This window comes from Xenopus laevis, chromosome 1S, assembly GCF_017654675.1.
Source record: "Xenopus laevis strain J_2021 chromosome 1S, Xenopus_laevis_v10.1, whole genome shotgun sequence".
Classification (NCBI taxonomy): domain Eukaryota; kingdom Metazoa; phylum Chordata; class Amphibia; order Anura; family Pipidae; genus Xenopus; species Xenopus laevis.
Window position 1 is genome coordinate 137,429,780 of NC_054372.1, and position 27,781 is coordinate 137,457,560.

The window sequence follows — 27,781 nt, forward strand, 5'->3', positions numbered from 1 at the left end:
CTACATCCTCCCATTCTGCACAACCATTATGAGATCTATATAGAAAAAAGTTGTTGCTGGAAATCTTGTCCAATCCATGGGGCAGATTTACCAAAGGGTGAAGTGGCTAACGCTAGCATCATTTAGCTTGTCAACCGCAGGGACATTGCCAATTTACTAACGGGCGCTAGTGAAAGAGACAGTTCGATCTGGCAAATGGACGTCACTCCGCAAAACACTAAAGTGCGGATGTTACTGAACGTTGCCTGTTTCCCAGAGTTGCCTTCACCACCTCAGACCAGGCAGAGTGCATTAAAGTGGCGAGATCTTTCTCAATCTTCTGTTACTTACATTATATTCTGTGAGACGAAAATGCATCAAAGTCCAAAAAACGCTGGCATCTTTTTCCAGCCTGATTGCCTGCAAAAGACCTAACTTGAACTTTTTTTCGGTAACCAGTTTTCCCCATACATTTGCAAACATATGGAACATTACTGTTACAGAGGGCTCCTGTGTAGGGCATATAATAACTCTATTGTCTTTATTAAGGTTCCCTGGATATGTGTTTTAAAAAGTGTAATTTGTAAGTACATGCACCAACATAAAAACATCCATACAACTTTAAATTTCCCGGCCGGCAGAAAAATCACTAGGCAGTAATGAACGCTGGTGCATCTTCACTATGAAATGCTCGCATTGCCGAAGTAACGATAGCGAAAAGTCGCACCCACCACAAAACTCCTCATTTTAGTGAATTAGCGTAGGATTGTGGTTGCCTTAGGCTAGTACAGAAGTCCAAAACATAATGTACAACATTTCTAGCTACTTCTTTAGTTAAGCTTTAGTTCTCCTTTAAAGGAGACGGAAAGCTATGTAGACATTTTATTGCCAATAGATTAGCTGCAATAGTGCAAGCTAGAATGCTATATTTATTCTGTAGAATATTTTACCATACCTGAGTAAAAAGCTCTAGAAACTCTCTGTTTGTTTAGAAAAGGAGCTGCAGTATTAATGTGGTGTGACATCACTTCCTGCCTGAGTCTCTCCCTGCTCTGGGCTCAGATTACAGTAGAGAAGGGAGGGGTGGGGGGGAGAAGAGCAAACTGAGCATGCTCTTGCCCAGGGCAATGAGGTTTAAGCTGAAGGCAGGAAGTCTGATACAGAAGCCCATGTGTACACAATAGAAGGAAAGAAATGCAGTGTTTCTTTTGACAGGGGACTCAGAGCAACATTACTTTGGGGGTTTACTGGTATATTTAGATGAACCTTTCTGATAAGGCTTATTTAGTTTTAACCTTTCCTTCTCCTTTAAGCAACAGATAGTTTACATCATATTAACTGGCATATTAAAGAATATTAAAGAATATGTATTCAATTAATTGCTTGTATGTTGTCCCTTCCGTCATGTTGTGTTAATAAGATGCCCATACATCTTTGCCCCTGAGCCCCCATTTTATGATATTCTTTGTGCTGCCTCAGAGATCATCTGTCCAGAAATACTGCAGCTCTAACTGTAACAGGAAGAAGTGTGGGTGTAAAAGTCAGAATTTTCTCTATTAATTGGCTCCTGTGACCTAACATGTATGGTTTGTTTGTGTGTGTGAATCGTAGGATCTCGGGAGGCAGCAGTAGTTCTTAAAATGGCTGTTTTCTATTTATGATTACCCAATGGCACATACTCCTATAAAAGCATATTATTATGAAAATGGTTTATTTACATGAAGCAGGGTTTTTCTTTTAATGCATTGATCTAGTAATGTCAAACAAGTAATCTGAAGGGCCTTTAAGACAGAGTATACCACATTACAAGGATTGTTTTCTATTGCACTGCGAAGTGAAAAATTTGAAATGAAAGTTCATTTTCATACAATTTCATCATTATTGTGGGCAAATTGAGAGTCGTGTCTACACATATTGGTGTGCATCAGTATGAATGTAAATCCTAGTGATTGTGGTAGCTCAACATACAAACTGCTCTGCATATTTTTTCCTTGCATTTGTGCTTGTATTTTGTGCCTTCCATCATGTTGTGTTAATAATGGCGTTAACAACCAATTCACTTGTCCCACGGGATGCACTGGAGATTACCATAAATTGCAAAGGACCAAGTATGATAGATACAAAATAATATCGACCAAAAGTTCAGTTTTGCATCCATTTTAGCACTTTTAGTTTGCTTTAGTAAACTAGTAAAGTGTCCAAAGATTCGTGTTGCATGAACTTCTATTTAATCAATTTGTTAATGTTTTTTGGGGGTGGGCTTAGCAGCATACATGAATCCAGATATTCAGAGAAGATGGGTTATCACTGAAAAGTGATCTGGAAAATTTTGCAGTCTGGTTGGCTAAATGTTCACAAATGTAATGTTATGCCCTTGGGGTTTGAAAACTATTAAAATATGTATACCCTTAATAGGGTAGAAGTGTTCTTGATGAACAAAGAGCTAGAGGTCAGAAGCAAGCAGGTTCTATTTTAAAGTGTTGCAAGTTGCGGAATACTCTCCCTGAAGCGATTGTACTGGCAGATACATTTGATATTGTCATGTAATTGTATACCTGTGTAGGAAGTAAGAAACTACAACTTTACTGAAATGGACTCGTAGCCAAAGTTGATCCAGAGGCATACCTGATTGCCATATTAGTTCAGAAAGAATTTCCCCCAAAAAGGCAACACAAACTATATGCCCTGGGGCTGGGCAGATTAACATTTACACATTTATATACACATTATTTAGGATACTACTTATATTTCATTATACCATCATACACTGTTTTAATCTCTGTGTAATGTAAAATGTTAATGCCACTTTTTACAGCTGAGAGTAAATGATGTGAATAACTTTATTAGAATCTAAATCCTAAAACTAAAGAGCACAATAAAACATGATTTCCTCTTATAATGAAAAGGTGTTTATGCCTTAAAGGAGAACTAAAGCTTAACTAAAGAAGTCGGGTGGAAATGTTGTACATTATGTTTTGAGCTTCTGTACCAGCCCAAGGCAACCACAGCTCTTTAGCAGAAAAGATCTGTGCCTCTGGAGATGCCCCAGTAGCTCCCCATTTTATTTTCTGCTGATTCACTGCACATGCTCTGTGCTGCTGTCACTGAGCTTAAGGACCGATTTAAATATACAGTACACAGAGAATATAAATGTCACAATATAAAGCTGATTAGTAATTAATACAGATAATTACTACACGGCAGCACAAAAACCATGCAACTAGCATCAGCATTTAAGTCAGCCTTGCAACATCAGCTTATATTAATAGCCAACCTCATTTTTTTTTTTTTGATCATTTGAGACGGCCCCTAAGCTTAGCTAAGCTTATATTTACAGACCAACCTCCATTTCTGCTTGATAATTTGCTATGACCCCTAAGCTTAGCTTCTCAACAGCTGCTCAGAACCCACTGAGCATGAGTGTCACAGACATTTTCCAAAATGGTGACCTCCTGTGACAAGTTTGAAGTCCTGGATCATTGCTGCTATTGAGAAGCTGAGATTTTAGGCTTTTGCAATAAGTTCAGTATATAAAATATAGCATGTTTAGCCATATTCATTTTTAGGGTTTAGTTCTCCTTTAAGGAAAAACTGAAATAAATTGTCTGAATTGTTTACTTTCAACAGATCTAGTCAGCCTGCAGTCTTCTCCAGAATGACATCTCCTCAGTGGATAGCAGTAAAACCGGTGATGACACATTGCTACGTCCTGTACAAAACCAGACCACGGAAATCTGTATGGTCCCACGTCTTCCTATGCATTTCTAGATATCAGCACCAAACACCCTCTAGCCATTAACACACTGCTTAGATGTCTAAAGAGAACAGGCAGAATCATGTTGTCTTGTTCACCAACTCATCCATATTAACCCGCATGGTGTGGGCCCTTCCTAGAACTTCCAGTCCTTCTTGCATTGTACCATCTTACAAACCTAACAGTGGCTGGATAAAAATGTCTGCAGAGTGGCTGATTGATTGGAGCTGTTTGCTGAATGGACTACGTGACTTGATAGCTGGTTGCATCCAAGCTGTGCGTGACTGCAACTCCCTTGCACTAACCACAGTTATCTGCCTTTTGCTGCTGTTTGCATGGTACTGTTATCGAGTTGGTAAGGACCAACCCCGTTCTCCCTTTGCCACTGTGAATTTACTTATCCAGAGTTCAGAAGCCAAAGGCTTGCAGAACGGGTTTGCTTACTGCCACTCGCGTGAGTGTGTACGCTGCACCCATAACGACGGACTGAATCAAAAACTTTATCACAATCTACAGGAATACGCCAAGCGGTACTCTTGGTCTGGCATGGGCAGAATCCACAAGGGCATTCGAGAACAAGGTCGGTATTTAAATAACAGGCCATCTATACAAAAACCTGAAGTTTTCTTCCTTCCTGATTTACCCACCTTGCCCTATTTTCCACGGGATGCCCAAAAGCATGACGTGGAATTGCTAGAACAGAACTTTGCCACAATACTTAGTGAATTTGAAGCAATCTACAAAGCCTTTTCAAACTGCAGCCATCCCCAGGGCTGGAAAATAAACAGCACACCAAGTGGGGAATGGTTCACATTTTATTTAGTCAACCAAGGTGTGGCCATACCTTCCAATTGCAAGAAATGCCCACGGACATATCGTTTGCTTGGGAGCCTCCGCACCTTCATTGGCAACAATTTGTTTGGGAATGCTTGTATATCTGTGCTAACTCCAGGAACAGTCATCACAGAACATTATGGGCCAACTAATATTAGGATAAGATGCCATCTGGGTAAGTTCCTTGTTTTTCTTCTCCATGAATGAGAAAATGATACACAATTTGCATTTGTTTAAATTAAATCTTATATCATATATGTTATCTTATACTTCTCTCTCTCTCTCTCTCTCTCTCTCTCTCTCTCTCTCTCTCTCTCTATTTATATCTATATATATCTCTATCTATCTATCTATCTATCTTTATTTACCACCATATATATATATATATATATATATATAGATAGATAGATAGATAGATAGATAGATAGATAGATAGATAGATAGATAGATAGATAGATATATATATATATATATATATATATATATATATATATATATATATATATATATATATATAGATAGTGCAAGAGGACCTGCACTCCTTGGTTAGTGAACCAAAAATGTCTTTATTTTCACCATTTATAACAGCTGCAGTCTCTGAATAGACTTTAAAAGGCTATATTTTACTGGCTAATTATGGCTTTTGTATCCTATAATATGCATATGCGTGGGGTTATGCAGCTTCATTGTATTTTAAAAGACTATTGGGTGTTACCAAGGACCTGTGGCTGCATAAAATGACAGTTTCCCCTCCACAGTTGTCATTTCTTTTAGTATTATTGCCCTTCCTCAGACTAACAAGAAGTTCCCTCTAGCACCTTTTCCCCATTCCGATTATCTTCACTCTCCTACAGCCAAACACCGCTGCCTTTCTTAACCAGAAATCTCTCTAAATTCCCTTCTAGTTTCTTCTTTGTCAGCAACTTGCAAGTACCTTACTTTTTGTTCTCATACATTGCCATATACAGCTTTTATTCACTATGACTTGCCTGGCCCTTACTAGCAGACACCTGCCACAAGAGAGTACAGATGTCTAAGTAGCTCCACCTCAGATAGTAACTTGTTATAAGTAGAAATCGAAAAGAGAAGAACATATATTAAACACCCACTCACTTCTCTAAGCCCAATAAAATGCAATGCCTCCAAATAAACAAAGAACAACTTTATTAATATCAGTCTGAAAACTCAGTACATCAAGCTGTTGTGGATTTTGCAGTTCCAACATCTTTTTCAGACCTTATATTCCATACCAGGTTTCACAATGTGAGGCTCACATGCTGTTTTGAAATCGGATGGGCAGAAGGGACAGACATGATATGGTGCTACAGAGAAGCTCGCCCCAGCCATTTTAATGCAGCAGTTACAATAGAAGTCGCTACCCAGGAGGTCACTCATTGCCTTAATAGAACACTGCAGGACTGCGTGCTTCTGCAAAGGGTTTCTGTTGTGGCAGACAAGGTTGGGGCAGGTTTGAGGCACATTGTGAATTATATACATACCCAGAAAATCTAAATTACAGAAAGGCCATCTCCCATATAAAGCAAATACAAGCACCTTGTATTTCATGGAAACTAAGCTAAGTAAATCTATATTGGTGGCAAAAAATCCTGTTGGCTTTATTAAACGTTTTAATGTTTTTTGGTATCAGCCTTAAGGGATAGCCAGTCAATTATGAAAAAAACCGTATCCCCAAATCCTCTGATATATATTATATTATTCCCTAAGCTACGTTTTCATTCCACCTTGCTATAAAAAAATACTGGGAACACTGGGGCTAAAACTGAGAGCTTTCCAAAAAATTCTGAGAGAATGCTGACAAGTCTGTTGGAGCGGAGTTAATAGATGGGGGCAGAATATGGTATCGAAAGCCTTTTTGCCAGTTTGAGCATCTATTTTTGGGGGTGGGTTGTTTCTTGTGTTTTGCTGGTAACCTTACAGAATGCTTTGCAGGATATTCTAATTGCATAGAAAGACCTAAGAGCTTAAATTTTTAGTGCCCTTGTGAAACGTTCATGTTGGTGTCGTTACCAGTTCCAGTTATGTGACCCAGCATAAATCCACCCAACAAGAAGAAAATGTTGGAGACTATTGAGTGCTTTGCTGTTTTCTGAAACACTACTTTTCCCCAAGTGCTAGAGCTCTAAGGAGCACAAGAGCACATTCCTTAAAGGGATACTGTCATGGGAAAAAAAAATGTCAAAATGAATCAGTTAATAGTGCTGCTCCAGCAGAATTCTGCACTGAAATCCATTTCTCAAAAGAGCAAACAGATTTTTTTATATTCAATTTTGAAATCTGACATGGGGCTAGACATATTGTCAATTTCCCAGCTGCCCCAAGTCATGTGACTTGTGCTCTGATAAACTTCAATCACTCTTTACTGCTGTACTGCAAGTTAGAGTATCACCCCTCCCTTTTTCCCTCCAGCAGCCAAACAAAAGAACAATGGGAAGGTAACCAGATAGCAGCTCCCTAACACAAGATAACAGCTGCCTGGTAGATCTAAGAACAGCACTCAATATTAAAAACCCATGTCCCACTGAGACACATTCAGTTACATTGAGAAGGAAAAACAGCAGCCTGCCAGAAAGCATTTCTCTCCTGAAGTGCAGGCACACGTCACATGACCAGGGGCAGCTGGGAAATTGACAAAATGTCTAGCCCCATGTCAGATTTTAAAATTAAAAAAAATAAATCTGTTTGCTCTTTTGAGAAATGGATTTCAGCGCAGAATTCTGCTGGAACAGCACTATTAACTGATTCATTTTATCCCTTTAATGTTTATCTAACAAGCACTTGCGCCCTGTAGAAAACTGCACAATCCAGTTTGAGTACAGAGCTCATTTCAGCAGGTGAGTCTTGTCCTTACCACCTGTCATAGGGCAGGTAACAAGGCCAGGGCCATGTTGTGGCCTGCATAATGAATGACTCTCAAGTTAGAGGATGGGTAGGGTATTGAGAGGGGGGGGGACACCTACGTACTTCCACACACACCTTTTTTGATAGAGTATTAATAATGCAGACTGTACTTTATATTACAGCGATGCGAAATATGTTGGCGCTATATAAATACATGTTAATAATAAAAATACCTGTGGCTAGCCTCAAGTCTTTGGGTTCTGCAGTGGCCTGTGGCCATAGTGCACAAGCAAGACATAGTGCAAAAAAAAAAAAAATGTCTGATTGTAGCCTCTGTTTGCACACTGCCTCCTGCAACATAAACAACCCCTTATGATGTTTGATTTATTAGTGTTTTCAGCAAGCACCAATTTCTTGCTTCCACCAATGATACATTTTTTGCCCCTCTCATCATACTCTTGCTTCCCTTACATTTTACATTTTTTATCTCACCCCCTCATTTCAGCACAAATCCCCCAATATAATATATTCGTCCTTTTCCCTTCCATCACAGTATTTGTCTCCTGCCCTTCTGATTTCTTAAGCCTTTCCAATTTGTCATTATGTTAGTCATTATTTGAGTTTGATTGCTACCATATGCTACTGTATATTTACACTTCTCTTCTCCTCTTACCTTCAGTTAAACCTTCCTGTACATAATTGTACTGTAAATCTCTGTTCTCTCCTTTCTGAATCCTATTTTATCCATGTGTTTTCTTTCTAACTTCTTTTTCTCCATCCCAATACTTTTCTACTTCACCCAAATGTTTTTAATCTTCTACCTTCTCTTCTTCTTCTCATGATCTTATTATAACTCCAGTTCTTATTCCATGTGTGTATCCCTACCAATCCATGCTTTAAGAGTTAATCAGCACTGAGCTCATATTTGCATCTTATGCTGAAATCCTGCCTGTGAACATTCTCCCATCATTTAGAAAATGTGTGGCATTGCCTGACCTGAATGTTAATTACTAGTGAATGGTGCACAGTAATGTTCTACTGTTGCAAAGTCATCTTGTACATTTTCTGGGTTTTGGGGTTTAATATCTGACGTTTTATCTTGTTATTGGACAAACCCATTCATTCCAGGAACAGAATGTGGCACACAAATGTAATGTTTTAGAGGACAAGCTGCCCTTCATCATATGCCAGGCATCTAGGGAAGTAAAGCATGTGGAATGAGCACGGTACCTTGTTGAATTTCTAGCATGATCAGTGTTTGCCATGGGGCCCAAGAATTTTACATATTTAGCAGTGGTACAGCAGCTAAACTTTGTGAACAAACATAATGATAATATGGCCAAAATATTGCAGAGAAACAAAAACAACAAACTTATTCTACATGGAAATCCTAAAGTGGACTGAGCAAAAAAAGTGGCACCTTTTAGTAGTTGTAAGAAATATTTGGATGTAAAGTAGATGGTTCTCTGATTAATTCAATCAGTTTGAATTGAGAAAGTCATTTCTGTATATCTCTCCTACCATAGTGCCCCCTTTCATTGAGTGACAGATGGTGGAAGTTGAAACTGTTGCACCTTGTAGCTGAAGATTGGGTTAAATGGCTGCCAGTTGATCAGGGCCCTTTCCCCGCAATTTAACAATCGTTTGATCATTTTTTCTGCATGCATGTCCAGGGATATGGCTACAGTGCTATGTCTTAATAACATTGCATATGATCTCAGGTGATGGAGTTTGTCCGTGGTCTCTTACCAATTTTCTGTCTTGCCTTTTCAAATCGTCCTTCAAGTTTCTTTCTTTTCTATGTGTTGAGTGTGAAGCACACAGACAAATCAAACTGGTTGATTGTTTGCTTCTTATTTTGTAGACAAGAGTAACTCATCACTGGTGAGTTTCCTTACAAATTAAAGGAGGATTATCTGCTTGACATCTAAATATTTCTAAAAGATGCTACACATTTCTATATCAGGATAAAACTAACTATGTCCAAACTTATTAAGACCTTAGGAAATTGTGTTTTAGACATGATCATATGTGTTGTTCAGATGAGCAATCGACGTCAATGTCATCAGCTGGGACACTGTGTGAAAGTCAATAGAGCAAGGTTTGCAATCAATATTTACAATGACAATGAGCAAATTAGAAAGTTCACCTCTGTGAAAACCTTTTGCCTCATTATGTTCCTTGGTTATTTTAATTAATTAACTGGCCTTTGGCGTGCATGTCATAGGTAATAATTAAAAACGCTTACCTGATTTTTTTTGATTTTTTTTTTGATTTTTTTTTTTGATTTTTGTCGGGGCCAAATCATGAGAGGCAGTATATTATAATATGGAATATATACATTTATAAATGCATCACTCATATATATGATTGTTTGCCTTAAATGCCAAATGCGTTGATTATAAAGTTGGCCATGCATGAACTGATAATATCTGCTGATTCAGCTCCTCCAGCTTATAGGCCTGTATCTGTGGCAAACAGTTGACCTGCCTAACCAATATCTATTTATGAGTATGGCCAGCAAAATCTAAAAAAATAGAACACATTTTTTTTAGAATTTAAAATATTACTCTCTTAATGGGTTTTAGGTGTGTTTAATAATTGTATGATTTCTGTATTAAATTATATAATTGAGGGGGGCGTGACCGGATGCCGTGCTGAGCAGACGTGCGACACAGCAGCTCCCGTCTCTAAGCTTTATTACTTCAGCTTTCAATAGCGCTAAGACCCGAGCTTCGACGGCGATGGGCAAAGATAATAAAAAGAAACAATACCCGTCCACACTAGCGACTCTGGCGAAGCTGAAAACCCCGTCAGTGTCTTCCTTCTTTGAAAAGGACTCTGGGCCTAAAGAGAGACGACCCAAGATGGCGGCCACGCCGCACCGCAGCCCCAGCCCTGCTGACTCGGTGAGTAGCGATGCACCCCGCTCGCAACATCAAGAGCTGCACGAAATTTTAGCGGCTATGCCAACTAAAGCAGACCTTTTGGAGTTGGCTAAAACTATTAAAGCGGCCCAGAAAGCTGAACTCTCGGGCATTAAGGTCGCATTAAAAGACATTGGGTCACGGCTTGAGGAGATGGACTTGCAAATCCACGACAACTCGCAGGCCCTTAAAAAAACCATGGGCCGAGTAAATGCACACCATAAATATGTATATCTGCTGCAACGCCATATGGAAGATCTTGATAATAGAGGGCGCCGCAACAATTTGCGCATCCGCGGAGTGCCCGAGTCTGTTAAGCAAGCAGACATTGAGCAAACCCTATGTGGGATTTTTAACCCTCTGCTGGACAAGCCACCTCAGACTGTCATTGACTTTGACCGAGCTCACAGAGCCCTTAACGCCTCGCTAAGGGGAGATCAACCCAGGGACATCGTTTGCTGCCTCCACAGCCACAAATTAAAGGAGGATATTCTGAAAAAAGTGCGGATGGCAGGACAGCTTACTTTTGAGGGCCATAACTTGGAAGTGTACCAGGATCTCACATGGCTTACGCTACAACAGAGGCGTACACTGCGTCCCCTGACATCCTTGCTTACGGGTAAGAATGTGAAATACAGATGGGGATTTCCATTCGCACTTATTGCTAATTTCAACGGCAGATTCATCAGCCTTAAAGAACCAGATGACCTCCCACAGTTCTGCAATCAATTGGAAATTACCCTGCCGGATTTATCGGAATGGAGATCGCTCGTATACAACGGGGATGACCTACCGGAGTTGGATTCTAGAGATTGGTCAACGCCTACCAAGCGCAGACGAGGCACGGATAAACAACCTGCTGATTGAAGATGGTTGCATGTTCGGGATTTGAAGATCCTCGTCATTGCTGTCGTTGGAGGGTAACTATAACCTCACTCCTGAAAGCTTCTCGGCCCTGGGACCCAGAGAACTTTGTTTTCCCCCAGACTGTTCATTTATTTTTTCATTGTGAAGTGGTTCTGTGGACTTTGCTGTTTTTGTGATGTGACTTACACTAATACTTGCACCTACCTTCACTTTGTTGTCTATCCAATTTGAATTATATGGCTGGTTATGTGCCTATTTGATTCGTGAGAGGTAAACCCCCCCTTTCCATGCTTCCCGCCCTCCGATCCTTGTGCTTGTTTCATTTCGCAGGTACCAATTATTTTTTTTTTTTCTCCCTACGTCCATACCTAGAATTTTTCCTTTCCCTCCCCGTCCAACTCCCCCTCTTTTCTCTTTTCTCCCTCTCTTACACTCGAATTTCCTTTAGACTTTTTACGTTTATTGCGATTACGCTGGTTGTGTTTACTATGCAATTCTCTCTATCAAGATTGTTACTCATTTTCCATGTTTGACTACCTGTTGACGCATACTCGCTCTGACTCTTGATATTATGCCTAATGCTACCTAGCTACTATAGGATGACTGTCTCCTTCTTTAAGGTTTTTTTTTGTTTTTTTTTAGCTCATTGAGATTGTGCCGGATATCCTATCTGTGATCTCTCCTACCGGGCTTATTACTCATGTCGACTCTGATACCATGTCGATACGTGCTTAGCTTCAATTCCCCACGTTTGTATTATGCTTTCTGTATTATTTAGCTTACGGCCCTTCCAACCAGTCTCTGTATACCTGACTTGTCCCCCACTCCCCCCCCTTTTTTCTTTTTTTTTTTTTTTTCTTCTTCTCCTTCTTCTCTGTTCCCTCTTTCTTTTTGCTCCCGTTTGCTCTGACCTGTCCACCCTCGATACATGTTACGCTTAGTCTGGTCTTCTATATACTCTGGTTGCCATGCCTTATATTCTTATATTTGAGGGAGACTGGGAGCTGTGGATAACACGTGCTATAAGTTGGTTTCGGATTCTCCCCCCACTGCCTTTTTCTCCGTTGTGATATAACTCCCCCCACTTTTTGGCGAGGGAACTCACGGAGTACCTATACCGTATCCTCCCTACTTGTTTGACTAATTGCATATTGATATAGGAGTCTTCTCAGGGAGGAACTATGTTTACGAAATTTTGTTCATATTACAAGTTACAGCTTTGTTTTCTATGTTGGGCAGATCTCTTTACTTTGTTATTTGGCTACAGAAGCACGGTGGGGAAGCACTATGGTTGCATTAGCTTATACCTACCCAACAGCACCAATGAGTGACAAACTCTGCATCATGTCGTTGAATGTCAGGGGTCTCAATACAATACAGAAGAGAAATAGCCTTAAACTGGAGTTGAAACGCAATAAGATACACGTTGCCATGCTGCAAGAGACACACCTTAAACAGCAGGCGACGTCTAAGATATACATTAAAGGCTTCTCGAATATCTACACTAGCAAGCCGCAACCGTCCAAAATTAGAGGCACAGCTATTATTCTCGCAGACTGCCTACAGTGGTCACATGTAGACCAGACTATGGATAAAATGGGGCATATGAATGCCATTAAAGGACTTATTGATAATACGATGTATACTTTTGTATCGCTGTACCTTCCCAATGTGGGACAACTAGGCCGTCTTACACCATTGCTTCAACAAATTGATCAGTTTGCAGAGGGCACCATGATTATAGGCGGCGATTTTAATTTTCCTTTGGAACCGACTCTAGATTGTTCCACTACAAATTCTAGTTTCCCGAAACATCAACTAACACAATTGAGGCATTTGTTGCAGGAATACAACCTAATAGATACTTGGAGGATCCTGAACCCTGAAGTAAAAGACTATTCCTTTTATTCCAACCCACATCAACAATACTCCAGAATAGATTATCTGCTCACATCACACGATACTCTTCCTAGGTGTTCTTTGGCTACCATTGGACCGATTACCTGGTCAGACCATGCCCCAGTTTTGCTGTACCTCCTGCGGCAGAGACCCCCTCAAAAGTCGTGGCAATGGAAGCTCAATGAAACTTTACTTGATGACGTTTCCACTATCACCCGTCTCACAGAGTTCATTGAAAATTATTTTAAAGAGAATGTCACTCCTGATTCCAACCCACAGATGGTCTGGGAAGCTCATAAATATGTGATAAGGGGGGAATTGATCAAGCTCGGCACACAAAAGAAGAAGGAAAGAGAGCAGAAATATAATCAACTACTCCAGACTCTGATGACGCTGGAACGGCAACACAAATCCCAACATTCAGACAATACCCTTCATCAAATAACGGCAATCAGAAAAGAAATTAAAACCCTGTTGAATAACTATACTGCTAAAGCGATTTTCTACCAGAAGCAGCTTTACTTTGAACATGGGAACAAATGTGGTCGCCTACTAGCCTCTGCACTAAAAATCAAGCAACGGAAAAATCACATTATGAGCATCAAGGACCGCGCTGGTACACTTCATCACGACACAGATCATATTAGCCTCATTTTCCGAGATTTCTACAATTCTTTATATAATATCGACCAGGAACCGGATCGATCCGCAGCACCTGATTGCCGCAATGCGATTGACTCTTATTTACAAACCGTCCCTAAACCTCACCTGTCGAGGGAGGACCTCGATCGCTTAGAGTCTCCTATCTCCCTAGAGGAAATTCAATTCGCTCTCAAACACCCACCCACCCATAAAGCTCCGGGCCCAGACGGGTTTACTAGTTTGTACTATAAAAGGTTCTCCAAGGCTCTCTTGCCATTTTTCCAGAAACATATCCATGCGGTTATGGTTGAGGGTAAACTGCCTTTGGACGCAACACAAGCTAATATTACACTGATTCATAAAAAGGGGAAAGACCCTTGCGATGTCAAGAGCTATAGACCGATATCCCTTCTCAACGTAGATACTAAACTGTTTGCGAAGGTTCTGGCGGAAAGGCTGAAACCTCTTTTGACAAGGATCATACACCCCGAACAAGTGGGATTCGTTCCTAAGAGGGAAGCCAGAGACAACACTCTTCGGGTATACAACATCATACATTATTGCAAAAAGAAGGCCATCCCACTGGCGTTATTGTCTACCGACGCTGAAAAAGCTTTTGATAGGGTGAAGTGGGATATGATATTCAAATGTCTTCAGTGGATAGGAATTGGCCCTGTTTTTCAGCAATATGTCCGAAGTTTATATACTCGTCCACAGGCACGTATCCGAGTTAATGGGATGCTATCCGACCCGTTTGATATTAAAAATGGCACACGACAGGGGTGCCCACTGTCTCCCCTCCTCTTTGTCATTACACTCGAACCATTCCTACAGCGCATTAGACAGAATGCGAATATCCCGGGTGTGCATATACGCGATCATTCACACAAAACGGCGGCTTATGCAGATGATTTGTTGTTTTTTGTAACGCAACCGAAAACCGCATTACCGGAGATCTTGCTCGAACTAGGTGAATATGGCTCTCTGAGCAATCTAAAAATAAATCAACAAAAATCTAGCCTACTTAACATTTCTCTGCCTCACCAGGACTTGCAACAAATAAGTCATAACTGTACATTTATGATTGAACCTAAATATCTCACCTATCTGGGTCTCAAGATTTCGGCTAATCTTACGGATGGCATCCTTCTGAATGTTTACCCACTTCTCAAGACGGTGAAAGCTGACTTGCAGAAATGGGACAAACCGGGCTTCTCCTGGTTTGGACGCATCGGCATTGTAAAGATGAATATACTCCCTCATTTTCTATATCTGTTCCAGACAATCCCGTTCCAGATACCGAGACCATTTTTCAAAGAATTACATTCTCTCATCTCTCAGTTTATTTGGCAGCGTCAGAAAGCCAGACAGAAATTTGATTCCCTTACTCAACCGAAGGAGGCAGGGGGGGTAGGTTTGCCGGACTTTTGGGCATATTACAAAGCCGCGGTCTTACAACGGATGATGGACTTAATGAAATCTAAGACTCTTAAATTATGGCCACTTGTGGCACAAGATGGATATGAGTACCCGCTGGAAGTCTACACATGGTTACCCAAATCTCACCGTTGCAAGCCAACATTTCCTAATCCAATTATCAATGAAATCGCTAACACCTGGGATGCATTGAAACATAGAAAATGCCTTCTTAATCCGCATTCCCGGTTGACCCCGATATTGTACAATAAGGATTTCCCTCCAGGATTATTGCCCATGCATTTCAAGAACTGGACGCAAACAGAAACTTTATGGGCTTTTCAATTGCTTAATGGTAGATCCATCAAACCATTGGAGGATATTTTGCCTCCGGAAAAGATTACACCGCTTGAGAGATTACGGCTACATCAAATACGACATTTTCTAGACACGAAACTGATATCTGACGCCACAGGATCCGAGGATACCTTGTTTGAACAATTGTTCACCAGAACCGACCATACCCCGCATGCAATTGCGATCATTTATAGATTGTTGCTCAGTCGCTCCTCTACACCAGCGAGTGCTTTCAAGCGAAAGTGGGAAAGAGAACTGCAATGCACCTTTACAGACTCGGAATGGAGGACTGTTATCACGAACTCCTACAGATCTACTCTGTGTGCCAGGTTACAAGAGAACAATTATAAATTGATTTCGCAATGGTACAGGGTACCAAGTGTATTATCTAAAATATTCCCAAATGTTCCTGACATCTGCTGGAGATGTGGTCAATCAAGTGGAACTCTCAGCCACATTATGTGGTACTGCCCCAATTTACAACCGTATTGGACTCAAATAAAACAGTTCTTACCCAGATTCACGGATTTGGCAATACCGGACTCGTTTTTCTTATTGCATTGTAACGACATGTCCCCAGCACGATATCGCACAGCGCTCATTTAGACTTTAATTACAGTAGCCAAATCCTTGATACCTTTGTTTTGGAAATCGAAAGTAATCCCTACACTTAAAGACTGGGCACTTAAAGTAAATGAAATTTGCCGGTTTGAGCACTACAAATCGGAGACGTGTAATCCGAAATGCCAAGAAAACTTGACACAGAAATGGTTCTATTGGCTCCAGTTTACTGAATCGCAGGAATACCGGACTCTTACTTCTTGAGACGGCCACTGTATGCTTATAGCTTCCTTGAGACCCCTGGCATCCAATTGATATGTCCCTGATATAGGATCACGATGCTCAGTTAATGTATAGTGCTTCCCACTCTATCCTTGCTGTGTTTACTTCTCCACCCACCGTTTTGCTACTATCTCCTGGATTGTAGATGTGCCCAACATAGTTTATTTTTCTGTGGTTTTTTTTTTCTTTCTTTTTCTCTTTATTTTGCAATTTCTTATTCGCAAAGTACGCCTACGTGTTATGTAATCTGCTGGTGTCTTTTGATAATTTTTGTCTTGAGATGCCCCATGTTCGAGCACTGTATCATATCTTATTCTTAAATTTTGCGATTGCAGGATTCTCATGCTATTGTACTTTTGATATTTTGCGGAACACGTAAATAAAGAATTTATAAAAAAAAAAAAAAAAAATTATATAATTGAGCCTCTCTGGATCTACAAGTAGACCTTTTGCTAGACATCAGTAGATCTCAAGACCCTGCCAACAAACAGTTTGTCTAAATCACCCTCCTGTTTCATTTTTTTCATTCAGATATTTATTACGTCAAGGTTACATGAGTAATAGATGTTTAAATATAACAATATACATTCTCTTATAAATCAATATTTAAAAAATATTTTCCATGGAACCGAATACTAACAATGCTTTTATGGATGTAGATCATAATGGGACAACATCACTAAATGTAGCCCTCACGTTAGTTAAATATGGGCGCTCCTGTCTTAATAATTTTCTAATATTTATATCTCTGGGACATTGATACTTACTTTCCTTTGCCCACTTCCCCCTATTAGGGGTAATATAAATCTCAGTTGACTATGGTTTTAACAAGTTCTAGGTTAATATTACAGAATGGTTTTAACCTGTAGAAATAAAGTATTAATTTATGTCATTTGGATACAACCATGTAGGCTGTATAAATCTAAAAAGCTATCTACAAATAGTCCAGTTGAGGTTGCTGTTGTACTGCCTTTTTAAGGAAGTTGTGTTTTTAATGATTTCAGCCTATGATTAAGTGTGCCAAAACCAAATTGCGTCAGGTTTTGTTGTTTAGCAGCCTTATGAAGTAATGTCCTACTTGGTTTGAGTGCCGATTGGTTTGAGTTTGAGAAAGAATATGATTTATTCCTCCAAGGGCTTGCCTAATACCTCATCACTCATAGCCTAATTGTTTGTAGATCACTCATTGCTAAGAACAGGGAAGATTTTCCCTTTACTTATTTTTACTGTTATGCAAGAACTACATACATCTAAGGACTGAGATTGCATGTTGTGGACTCTAGTGATCACTTGAATGGCCTAGTAAATGCAAATTAGACTTTCCTTCCTTTTAAAGGGATCCTGTCATCGGAAAACATGTTTTTTTCAAAATGCATCAGTTAATAGTGCTGCTCCAGCAGAATTCTGCACTGAAATCCATTTCTCAAAAGAGCAAACAGATTTTTTTATATTCAATTTTGAAATCTGACATGGGGCTAAACATTTTGTCAATTTCACAGCTGCCCCAAGTCATGTGACTTGTGCCTGCACTTTAGGAGAGAAATGCTTTCTGGCAGGCTGCTGTTTTTTCTTCTCAATGTAACTGAATGTGTCTCAGTGAGACATGGGTTTTTACTATTGAATGTTGTTCTTAGATCTACCAGGCAGCTGTTATCTTGTGTTAGGGAGCTGCTATCTGGTTACCTTCCCATTGTTCTTTTGTTTGGCTGCTGGGGGGGAAAAGGGAGGGGTGATATCACTCCAACTTGCAGTACAGCAGTAAAGAGTGATTGAAGCTTATCAGAGCACAAGTCACATGACTTGGGGCAGTATGGGAAATTGACAATATGTCTAGCCCCATGTCAGATTTCAAAATTGAATATAAAAAAATCTGTTTGCTCTTTTGAGAAATGGATTTCAGTGCAGAATTCTGCTGTAGCAGCACTATTAACTGATTCATTTTGAAAAATTTTTTTTTTCCCATGACCGTATCCCTTTAAGCCACATATGCCTCATAAGGTTTGCCATCTGAACACACACACACAATCCATGGACATATCAAACTATAGATCATGACTTTTTCTGTTTTTCTTCCCCTCTAAATAAATTTCCTGTGAAAATTTTTAAAGGAGAACTAACCCCCCTCAATAAGAAAAGACCCATCCACTACCATCCACCGTCTCCCTTGCCTGCTTCCTCCCCACATAGTACATTACTGCAAAATGCCTCCCTGAATGTCAATCTTACTTATACATGCAAAGTAGACCAGCTGAGCTCAAGTGCACCATCTTCAGTTGGGGCTTTTCTTGTTAGGAGGGGTTTAGTTCTCTTCTAAACTATTATTTTATGTAATTAAATGTAAAGGGGTTGTCCTTTAGACCAATTCGGCAGTTTATCTGCCAGTGTATGGGGACTTCTGCTGACCACGCCAAACGAGTGGATCTTATCGTGTATAGCCACCTTTAGACAAAGGCCACAATTCTTAATCCCTAGTCATATAACCCATATAATTATGGCTTGGTGGCTTTGGTCTTAGAGTAGTATTAGTACATATTTTTACTGGCATTTACTGTCTCATTGTTGTCTTTCATATTGCTTGCTATTGCATGCCATACTATATAAAACTAATCAGTAATGCTTCACCAAATAGTCAACTCCCCTTGTTTCTGTAAGTGATTGCCTATCACAACACTTTATGGATTATTTAAGGAACACACAGCTTGAAAGGCCATATACTGAATAATTAAATAAAGCATATATTTGTTATAAATCAACAAATTTGTTAAAAGGCAAGAAACTGATGGTGAAGGGCACGAAATAGTCTTTCCAGACCCCTTATCAATAGATTAAATGCTTATTTTCTCCTTTCTTGCAGACTCTTACCTATTATTCATTTTTTTTTTAAAAAAGATTTTTAATAATTTTATAATGATTGAGCTTTATGACACTATTTTACCTAAAGAATTATTGCTTTAGACCAGGAAAGCCAGCCATTTAGTACAAGTTTGTAACGTTAAGCATTGATTATGTAGAATGTTATAAATAAAAGGGTTTGTCAAGGGTCACCTCAAGCTTACAAAGACATTCATCATAGTCTCTTATGCGTTAGAAATTGGATAGAGTCCGTTAGTCTGACTAGTTGATGACAGTGGTCTGGGGACTACTCCGAATCATGCCCACTTTACAAATCTGAACAAGAATGGCATCAACATTTATTACATTGAAATCAGGCACAGCTTGCTTTGCACGCAGTTCATCAAGTCTGGTTTTAGCTCAAGTGTGTGCTTATATTTAAAAAAATAGCGCTAACTGTGATATATGAAAATCGTATGTTAATTCAGGCAATTTGTTTCTGTTGAATTGAAATCACATTATGTGTTGATGCTACTAGAATTGGATAAATAGTAGGGCAGACAAAGTTGATGGTGCTTAACCTCTCTCACTTCACCTACAATGTTTGTGTCTTGTATCCACTCTTTGATGTATCATGTTCTTTGTTGCCTAATGATAATGCTGCCATTATGTGCAAAGTACAGTAGTAACCAATTATTTATAACTGAAGGTCTAAGAATCCCAAGCAACTGTGAGCTGGTGGTTGGTGGAGAACCTCAATGCTGGGCAGAAGGACACTGCCTTCTATTTGATGATTCCTTCCTGCACACTGCTTTTCATGAAGGTAGGTTTATCATTCTTCTTTGAATAAACGTTCAGCTTTGTTTATTTGTGCAGACCTAACTAGTATGTTCTTCTCTTTAACTGACAAGATGAAGTTTAAAGTAGAACTAAACTCCCCCTAACAAAATCCACCCCCCCCCCAATCATGCAGGCATTGCAGAGAAGCACAGCGGAGCTCCTGGTCACCATCTTCCGGACCTTTGTGTAGTCTTCGGGTCTCTTCATCGTCATGGAGCCTGCCAGGGCATGTGCAGTTGGGCCAAGTCAAGCATCATCTTCAACTGCGCATGCACAAATCGTTGTTGAAACCCGAAGGCTAAACAAAAATCTGGAAGATGGCGACTGGGAGCTCCGCTGGGCTTCTCTGCATGCTTAATTTGTTATTCATTATCAAATCTCTTGATTATTCTGTGTTATAACTTTTTCTACATTCGGTGAGTACCCTTAAATCGTTCTAATTCTGGCCACAGATGCAACAGATATAAAAAAAAAAAACATACAAAACTTTGTTTCTGGCCGCTAACTATAATCCTTCTGCATGTATTGACGATATGAGTGGGTTGTTGATTGTCAATTAATGGCTAGAACATTGTTTTTAATCCTACAATTTAAATCTGAATGGTTCGTTTTGCATCGTTGCATAAAATGAACGATCGACATCCGAAAGTTCATAGTACAAGAAATAAAATCTGAATGTCTATAGCAAGCTTAAGCCTGATCCCAGTTTGAGAATACCATCCGCTCTTTCTTCAAATATCACATTGGATTTTAATTAACATTGCTCTTTGCTGGGGAAAAATGTGAAGCAGAGACCTTTGAAGTATGTAAAGTGCAAATCAAAGAGACTCACATGTTTGAGGGACTCTTTGTTTTTTTTATTGGTGACTTATCTGTAACTTTGTCTATAGTGACTATATTTACATTTCTTTCTATTTCAATTAGGTTCATCTGAGGATGGCCCCAGAGTGATTTTCATGGTTGACTTGTGGCATCCTAATGTGGCAGCAGCTGAGCGCCAAGCACTAGATTTCATATTTGCACCCGGGTGCTGAGTTGGCAACACCACTACTGCAACTGAACATCTATGCTCATGGAAAATTGCCTCACAGAAAAGCTTGTCTCTAACAAAAAAAAACAAAAAAACAAAACATCCTGTGTATATGAGCTATATCTTATGTTATCTATTTAACCATTGGCTTCTCCATAGGTTTTCTTTGAAGAATTGGAGATGGACGGAAGCAGAAAGCATCAACCAACTTTTTCTCTAGCACGAAAGAGCACTGAAACTTTACTCCACTGAGGAGAGCACTAAATATGGTGGCTAAAGACTAAAAGCACCATAATGAATAAACAGCACAAACCAACCATCATCTTAAAGTCGTATTAAAGAGATAAAATCCAGGTGAAACAGGCAGGGATGCAGCGAAACCGAGGCATTCAGGGAATGGCCGGAAACAAATGTTTACTTTTGTTCTTCCCTTTTCAGGGTCTATAAAGTATTGTATTATCTCATATCACAGCTAATGCCATGATTTCCATTTTCTACTAGAATGCAACATTACTATAGTATGTGTCATGTTGCAACTGTATATTTACCAAGCTCTGAAATAAGTGGTTCGGAAGTGACAGAAAGGAATGCGTTATTGACATGAACAGCGGGATGCCTTTTATCACGTTCATGCAAAAGACAGGCCAGTCATGCAGGATTATCTGCTCGTTCACAGAGTCATATTGGGGTGATTCCACCATGATTTATCACGAGTCATATTGATGAGGTTTTACCCAGATCAATCATGGCTAGAAAAAAACCCAAGGTCTTTTCTAAGCAAGTTTCTTTATGTGCAAGGACACTGAACTACAATCAAAGTAGCCATGTCTTTTGAAAGCAGTTACTAAAGCTAAAAGTCAACCTAAAAAAAAGGATTTTCTTCACTGGTCCAGCTTTCTAAAGAGACTTCTTTTATGAATTGATATCTAGGAATACTTCTTAAATGGTCTTTAGATTAACCTTAAGATGCATAAGAGCTCACAGTGTAATTTGTGGGCTTTAGAAGGGCTTGGTTAAGAATAATTTTTAAGGAATTTCAGAGATCTGATATCTTTATCTGACCAAAGTGTAATTTTTTTTTTCTTTTGATTTGTTTTCTGTAATAAAAGGAACATTTCCAATTTGTCTGTCCAGTGTTCCAGCTCCAGATTTAAAGATCTCTGTTTTTGGTGGTTGTAAAGCAGCCATTTTGTCTACATGTGGAAACAAAGCCCTTTTGTTGTCTTGTACTTTCACAGTGCAATAGACTTCATTTTGTTCAGTAATAAAAGAAGAAATGTGTCTACAAGATATGATGTACAGTTTTGGTACTTTTTCTGGGTTTGTTTACAAGCGCGGGACTAGTGAATGAGTGAAGGCGAGAGTGACATCTAAAAAATAAATTGCTTAAAAGTAAATGTAATAACTAGTAGTATTGGCTGTTAGTATTTAAATCTCAATTACCCATAGCAACCAATCAGCAGGTACAATTTACTGGTCACCTGTTTAAAAGCAAAAATCATATTGATTGCTATTGGTTACTTCACCTGGGGAGACTTTCTGCTTTTTGTTACATATGGGGGTTATCATGTTTACTTCTCTGAATTCCTGATACCAACTATCCAACCCAACTGACTTTTGGCGTCAACAAACATGAGCCATGGTTTAAAAAGATACTGCCTAGAATTTTCCATTTTTATTTCCTTTTTGTATTAATTTCATAGAAATAGGTAGATATCATTTATAATAATCAGTGCTACTGTCCAATACTTAATATTACACAAATTCTGTATCTCTGTTCCAGAGTTATTCTAAAAGAATGAGCTCTAATACATACAAGCCATCCAAAAATGTCTTCAAATGAAAACCCAATAAATCCTCCCAATTAAAAAGGGGTAATTTACCTTCAGGGGTGGATTAATAAATAGGCTACCCCAGGCTATAGCCTAGGGCCCATCTAGCTTTTTCAGTTGTTTTTTTATTTTATTTTAAAAATGTGTTTTTTGTTGTTTTTTTTTCTTAATTGACCAGGCACCTTCCCGACTGGACCCAGGCCCAGCAGAGCTGATGAAAATGAATATAAACAAAAATACAAATAATAATTGAAATAGCTAAATCATGGGCCCCTTGTGTCTCCAGGTGCATATGTGACCTTAATAAATGGTTGTAGTTTTCTAAACTTTTGGGAGTGGCAGTAGGCTGTGGAAAGTGTAGACTAGGGGCCTCACATCCCATTAATTCAACACTGTTTACCTTGTTCTGCTCTTCTTGCAGTACCACAGGTCTCAGTGCTCCGCTTTAGAGACATACCACTTGCCCCACAAATAAGATGCTAACAGGGGAATGTAATAAAAGTCGCAAAGAGAAAAACAATTCGCACCAATAAGACTAAAAATCCACAGCTCGCAATGTAATATTGTTCCTTAAACTGTTATTGCATTGCGAATTTTAATTGCGCATTGCGAATTTTAATTGCGCACTCATAAGAAGTGCTTGAAGGTGTCGTAATCTTTTGGAGCAAACATAACGACTTTTTCAGTAAGAAGTTTTATTACATTGACTGCGCATTGGCGCAAACTATAAAATTCGCAAACGGTTTTTCACTGTTGGAAGTGGTCAATAAACAGTTTCCGGGCTCGCAAAAGCTATATTAAATTCGCACAAAGCAAAATTTGTTCGTGCATAGGCATAACTTTTTGCATTGTGAATAGTTTTTCCGTTAGCGATTTTTATTACATTCCCCCGTAACTGTGTTAGTCAGTGTTGTATTGGAGAGACTGTATGTGCTCTCCCATCTGAAGAAAAGACAAATCATAATGACTGGATATCAATACATCAAAGAGGAAAAAATTGTCATCATACAATTACTGTATATTGCCCATTTTGGGTATTCAAATTTCAGAAGGGGTCCCTTAGAAAGAAATTCTTATCCACAGCAAAGAAAAGACACATAACTGCATTGTGCAGCAGTGATTAGATAGTTTGGATTTACATAGATATGTAAGCACTGGCTATCAGCAATTATACATTTCACTTTCAGTGATAAGACTAATTAATGTCCATTGCTGAAGTGCACTCACATTTGTGAACATATTTACCTCTTACCTTGTTTTTTCTAGTCTCTGAGAAGCTTACTGCCTTTCAGTCTCTATAACCCTCTGTAGCTCTCAGGCAACCCCTACAGTATTTTACAGTGGATAAACTGGATCATTGCTACATTGGGTAAAAAACTGTTAACTGGTGCCCTGGACGATGTGATTCAGATGAAGTTGGATTGGCCAGCACTGGTGAGTCTTTTCACTGATATATCATTTGGTCTTATTTATTTCGGTCATATTGTAATATTTTTTTTTATACGTTTCAGTCATCTGAATGCATTTTTATTTGTGAATTAGTATTTGACAATCACTGGCAGAATTGCACAAAACTGATATACAGTGAGATTGGCCTGCTAGAAACAAATGCCAATTATACTACTGTGTTGAAGCAATGATGGATCCTTTACTTTGCTTTACCAAAGCCATACTGTATTGCTTGAAACAGCCTGTCTGTCTGGATATGTTGACCACAGGGACATTAAGGAGTGATTTGCATATCTCCATCCATAATTCCTTATGTGAGAGTAAAATCCTTTCATTTCTGTTTTTTTAGTCGATGCTATGTGTATAACATAAGGCATGTGAATAGCTTTTGTTTTTCAGTGCTAACATGTGGTCCACTCTTGATTTTGACCACTGGTACACACCACGCTTTTTATTAAAACCCTTTTACAGTAAATGCAATGTCAGATCAGCATTCAACGATACTCCTGGCCTGATATTCTTAACCTCCCTTTTTCTTCCCTTCCCCAACTCATTCATCACAATTCAGATTATTTAGCTCCAGTGTTCCATAGACCCCCATAGTCTGAACACCATATTTACTGTCCACCTATACATTTTATGTTGCACACTTATCAGTATGTAGATTAGTAATCTTACCTTGCAGCAATATACAGTTATTTACGTCAGATTGCCACATTCCTATCAATAAAATAACCAGTATCAGTGTAACCCTATATCAGACCTTCATAGGGTTGAAGAAAAGACAAATCATAATGACTGGATATCAATACATCAAAGAGGAAAAAATTGTCATCATACAATTATATTGCCCATTTTGGGTATTCAAATTTCAGAAGGGGTCCCTTAGAAAGAAATTATTATCCACAGCAAATAAAAAGACACATAACGGCGTTGTGTAGCAGTGATTAGATAGTTTGGATTTACATAGATATATAAGTACTGGCTCTCAAGCTGTTTGTAAATTAAAGCTAGAGCTATGGCCTGCAGAGAAATGGAGGCCAACAATCTGCTCTCTCGCTACTCCTCTTCTGCTGAGCTGCCTGCACCCGGAATCATTACCTCTGCTCGGGCGCATGGAGGCATGCTGAAACAATTGATTTTGCATTTTGTGACAAAACCTGCCACGCCTGCAGTGCAGTGTCAGAAGAAGAAGAGAAGTGAGGCAGCGGATTTATGGCCTGTGGAGAATCTGTGTCGTGTTGCCCTAGCCTAAGGCCTTTAGTACACAAAGTGATGAATAGTGCTAGTGTTGGGCATTTTCATGATTTCTATTGGCAACAATTGGGGGTATCGGGGCATTATTTGCGCCATTTTGTGATGATTGATATTCATTCAAAAGTTTACTCATTCCTTTTCAGTAAAGTAAACCTTGTTCCTCATATGTTTTCTCTCTCTCTCTCTCTCTCTGCTCTGAAATCACTTTCAGGTTACGTTCATTTGTCTCATTCTTTGCAATGGATCCGAACCGATTGTAGCCTGTTATTCAGAATGCTTGGGACCTGGGGTTTTCTGGATAACGAACCTTTCCGTAATTTGAATCTCCATTCACTAGAAAATCGTTTAAATATTAAATAAACCCAATAGGCTGGTTTTGTTTCCAATAAGGATTAATTACGTATATCTTAGATTGTATCAAATAAAAGGTACTGGTTTATTATTACAGAAAAATTTGGATTATTTGGATAAAATGGAGTAGAGACAGCCTTTCCATAATTTGGCACATTCCTGTATAGCACTCCTCGGGTCTTAAAAAAATCAATGAGATTTAATTGAATACCAATGTCACAAAAGTGACTTTCTTTTTGTTTCCCTTGAGAAAGCTCACATTTTGAAAGGTGCTTAACTTTCAAACCGTGTAAGCCATTTTCAGGTTAGGGCAGAGACGCACGCTGTGATTCTGGGAGATTAGTCGCCCGGCGACAAAGCTCCTCTTCTTCAGGGCGACTAATCTCTCCGAACTGCCTCTCCTGCCTTCCCGCCAGCTAGAATGTAAACCGGCACTCGGAGCTCCTCGTTTTCCAAAGTCGGCCAAAGTTGTCTCACTAGGAAACTGCGGGCGACTTCGAAAACCGAAGCGCTCAGAGTGCCATCCAGCCGGCGATTTACATTTTAGGTAGGAGAGGCAGTTTGGGGAGATTAGTCGCCCCCCAAAAAAGGAGATTTGTCGCCGGACAACTAATCTCCCTGAATCGCAGCGTGCGTCTCTGCCCTTACACACAGTTTTCAGATGTAAATGTTATCATTTATGATAGTGTCTCTTTGATCATGTGTCCCTTGCAGTAGTATTTGATATGCAGTTCCCCTTTGCTAACCCGAGGGCTGTGAAGAGATTAAGCGAATAACAATGACATGGGACAATGCAAAGGAGACAGAAGAAACCAGTGGGAGTGATAGGGGGGGGAGAGAAACCTCAAAAAAAAAAAACCTCCAACAAAAAAAGCATGAACGTTGAACGCAGACAAGGGGCGAGCTCTGTTCAGCAGTATGCATGGTTTTTATGCAACCAAAATTTGCCTCCAAGCCAGGAATTCAAAAAGAAGCACTTGCTTTGAGGCCATCCAAGGGGTCAGAGAGCAACATATTGGCTGTGAGTGACTGGTTGGGTTCACTGGTCTACACCTAAACTATCCTGCTGCTGTCTATTGTCAACCCCCCCCCCCCATGAGAGATGGCTAAAAACATTTCAGCTATGTGATGGGTATCATACCAACCCATAACAAATCCACACAAAAAAAATTCAAGCTGAACCAACAGGTAATGAATAAGAAAATAACTATATACATATTTATCTCACATGGAAGTGCACAGTTTACAGACAATTACTTTCCTAACATATGGATACATATTTTAGTGGCTTACATATGCTCTGCTAAAAATACATTTTTGCTTCCTTAGGCTATTACCAACTGTATCAAGTCCTTGCAGATAACAGATAGATAGTGTTCTGGGTGAAAAAAACTGTTGTGACCCCCTCCCCCCCACACACCTTCTGATGGCTTCCAAATTTCAGAGCATAACATCTTGTCACATAAAACAAGTGCTAGAACAAGAATTTGCACTCTATAAAATATTGGGCTATGGGTGACTAGCCTTACTTACCCATTAGTAAACAAGGGCAGCCCAGATCGCTAAAACACTTATATGATTAATATGGGACCAGGAGTATAAGGAAGCAGCATTAAAGTCATAAATAGCCAAGACAGTTTTCTGCTTATATAATACATGAAAATTACCAATAACGAAGAAAAGTGTTTTTGCTTTTGATTCAAATTAGAAACCAGGCGAATAAATGGAAGGCTGATTGTCCCAATCACTTATAACATGATGAATATGTCCATGGACACATGAATATTGTTTTAATGACTTCCAAAAGGACCTT

The 27,781-nt window shown here is 39.4% G+C and overlaps 1 protein-coding gene across 2 annotated transcripts in view; it reads left to right on the plus strand.

Annotated features, from left to right (window-relative positions):
* Positions 1-22,367, plus strand: part of asphd2.S (aspartate beta-hydroxylase domain containing 2 S homeolog) — a 43,340-nt gene extending 20,973 nt beyond the window's left edge. For both annotated transcript variants that reach the window (XM_018244041.2, XM_018244040.2), the window contains exons 3-5: positions 3,607-4,742; positions 19,919-20,032; positions 20,974-22,367. In XM_018244041.2, the coding sequence (XP_018099530.1) occupies positions 3,791-4,742; positions 19,919-20,032; positions 20,974-21,083 (1,176 nt within the window). In that variant the 5' untranslated portion in view covers positions 3,607-3,790 and the 3' untranslated portion in view covers positions 21,084-22,367. The remainder of the gene's footprint in view (positions 1-3,606; positions 4,743-19,918; positions 20,033-20,973) is intronic.
* The last annotated feature ends 5,414 nt before the right edge of the window (positions 22,368-27,781 follow it).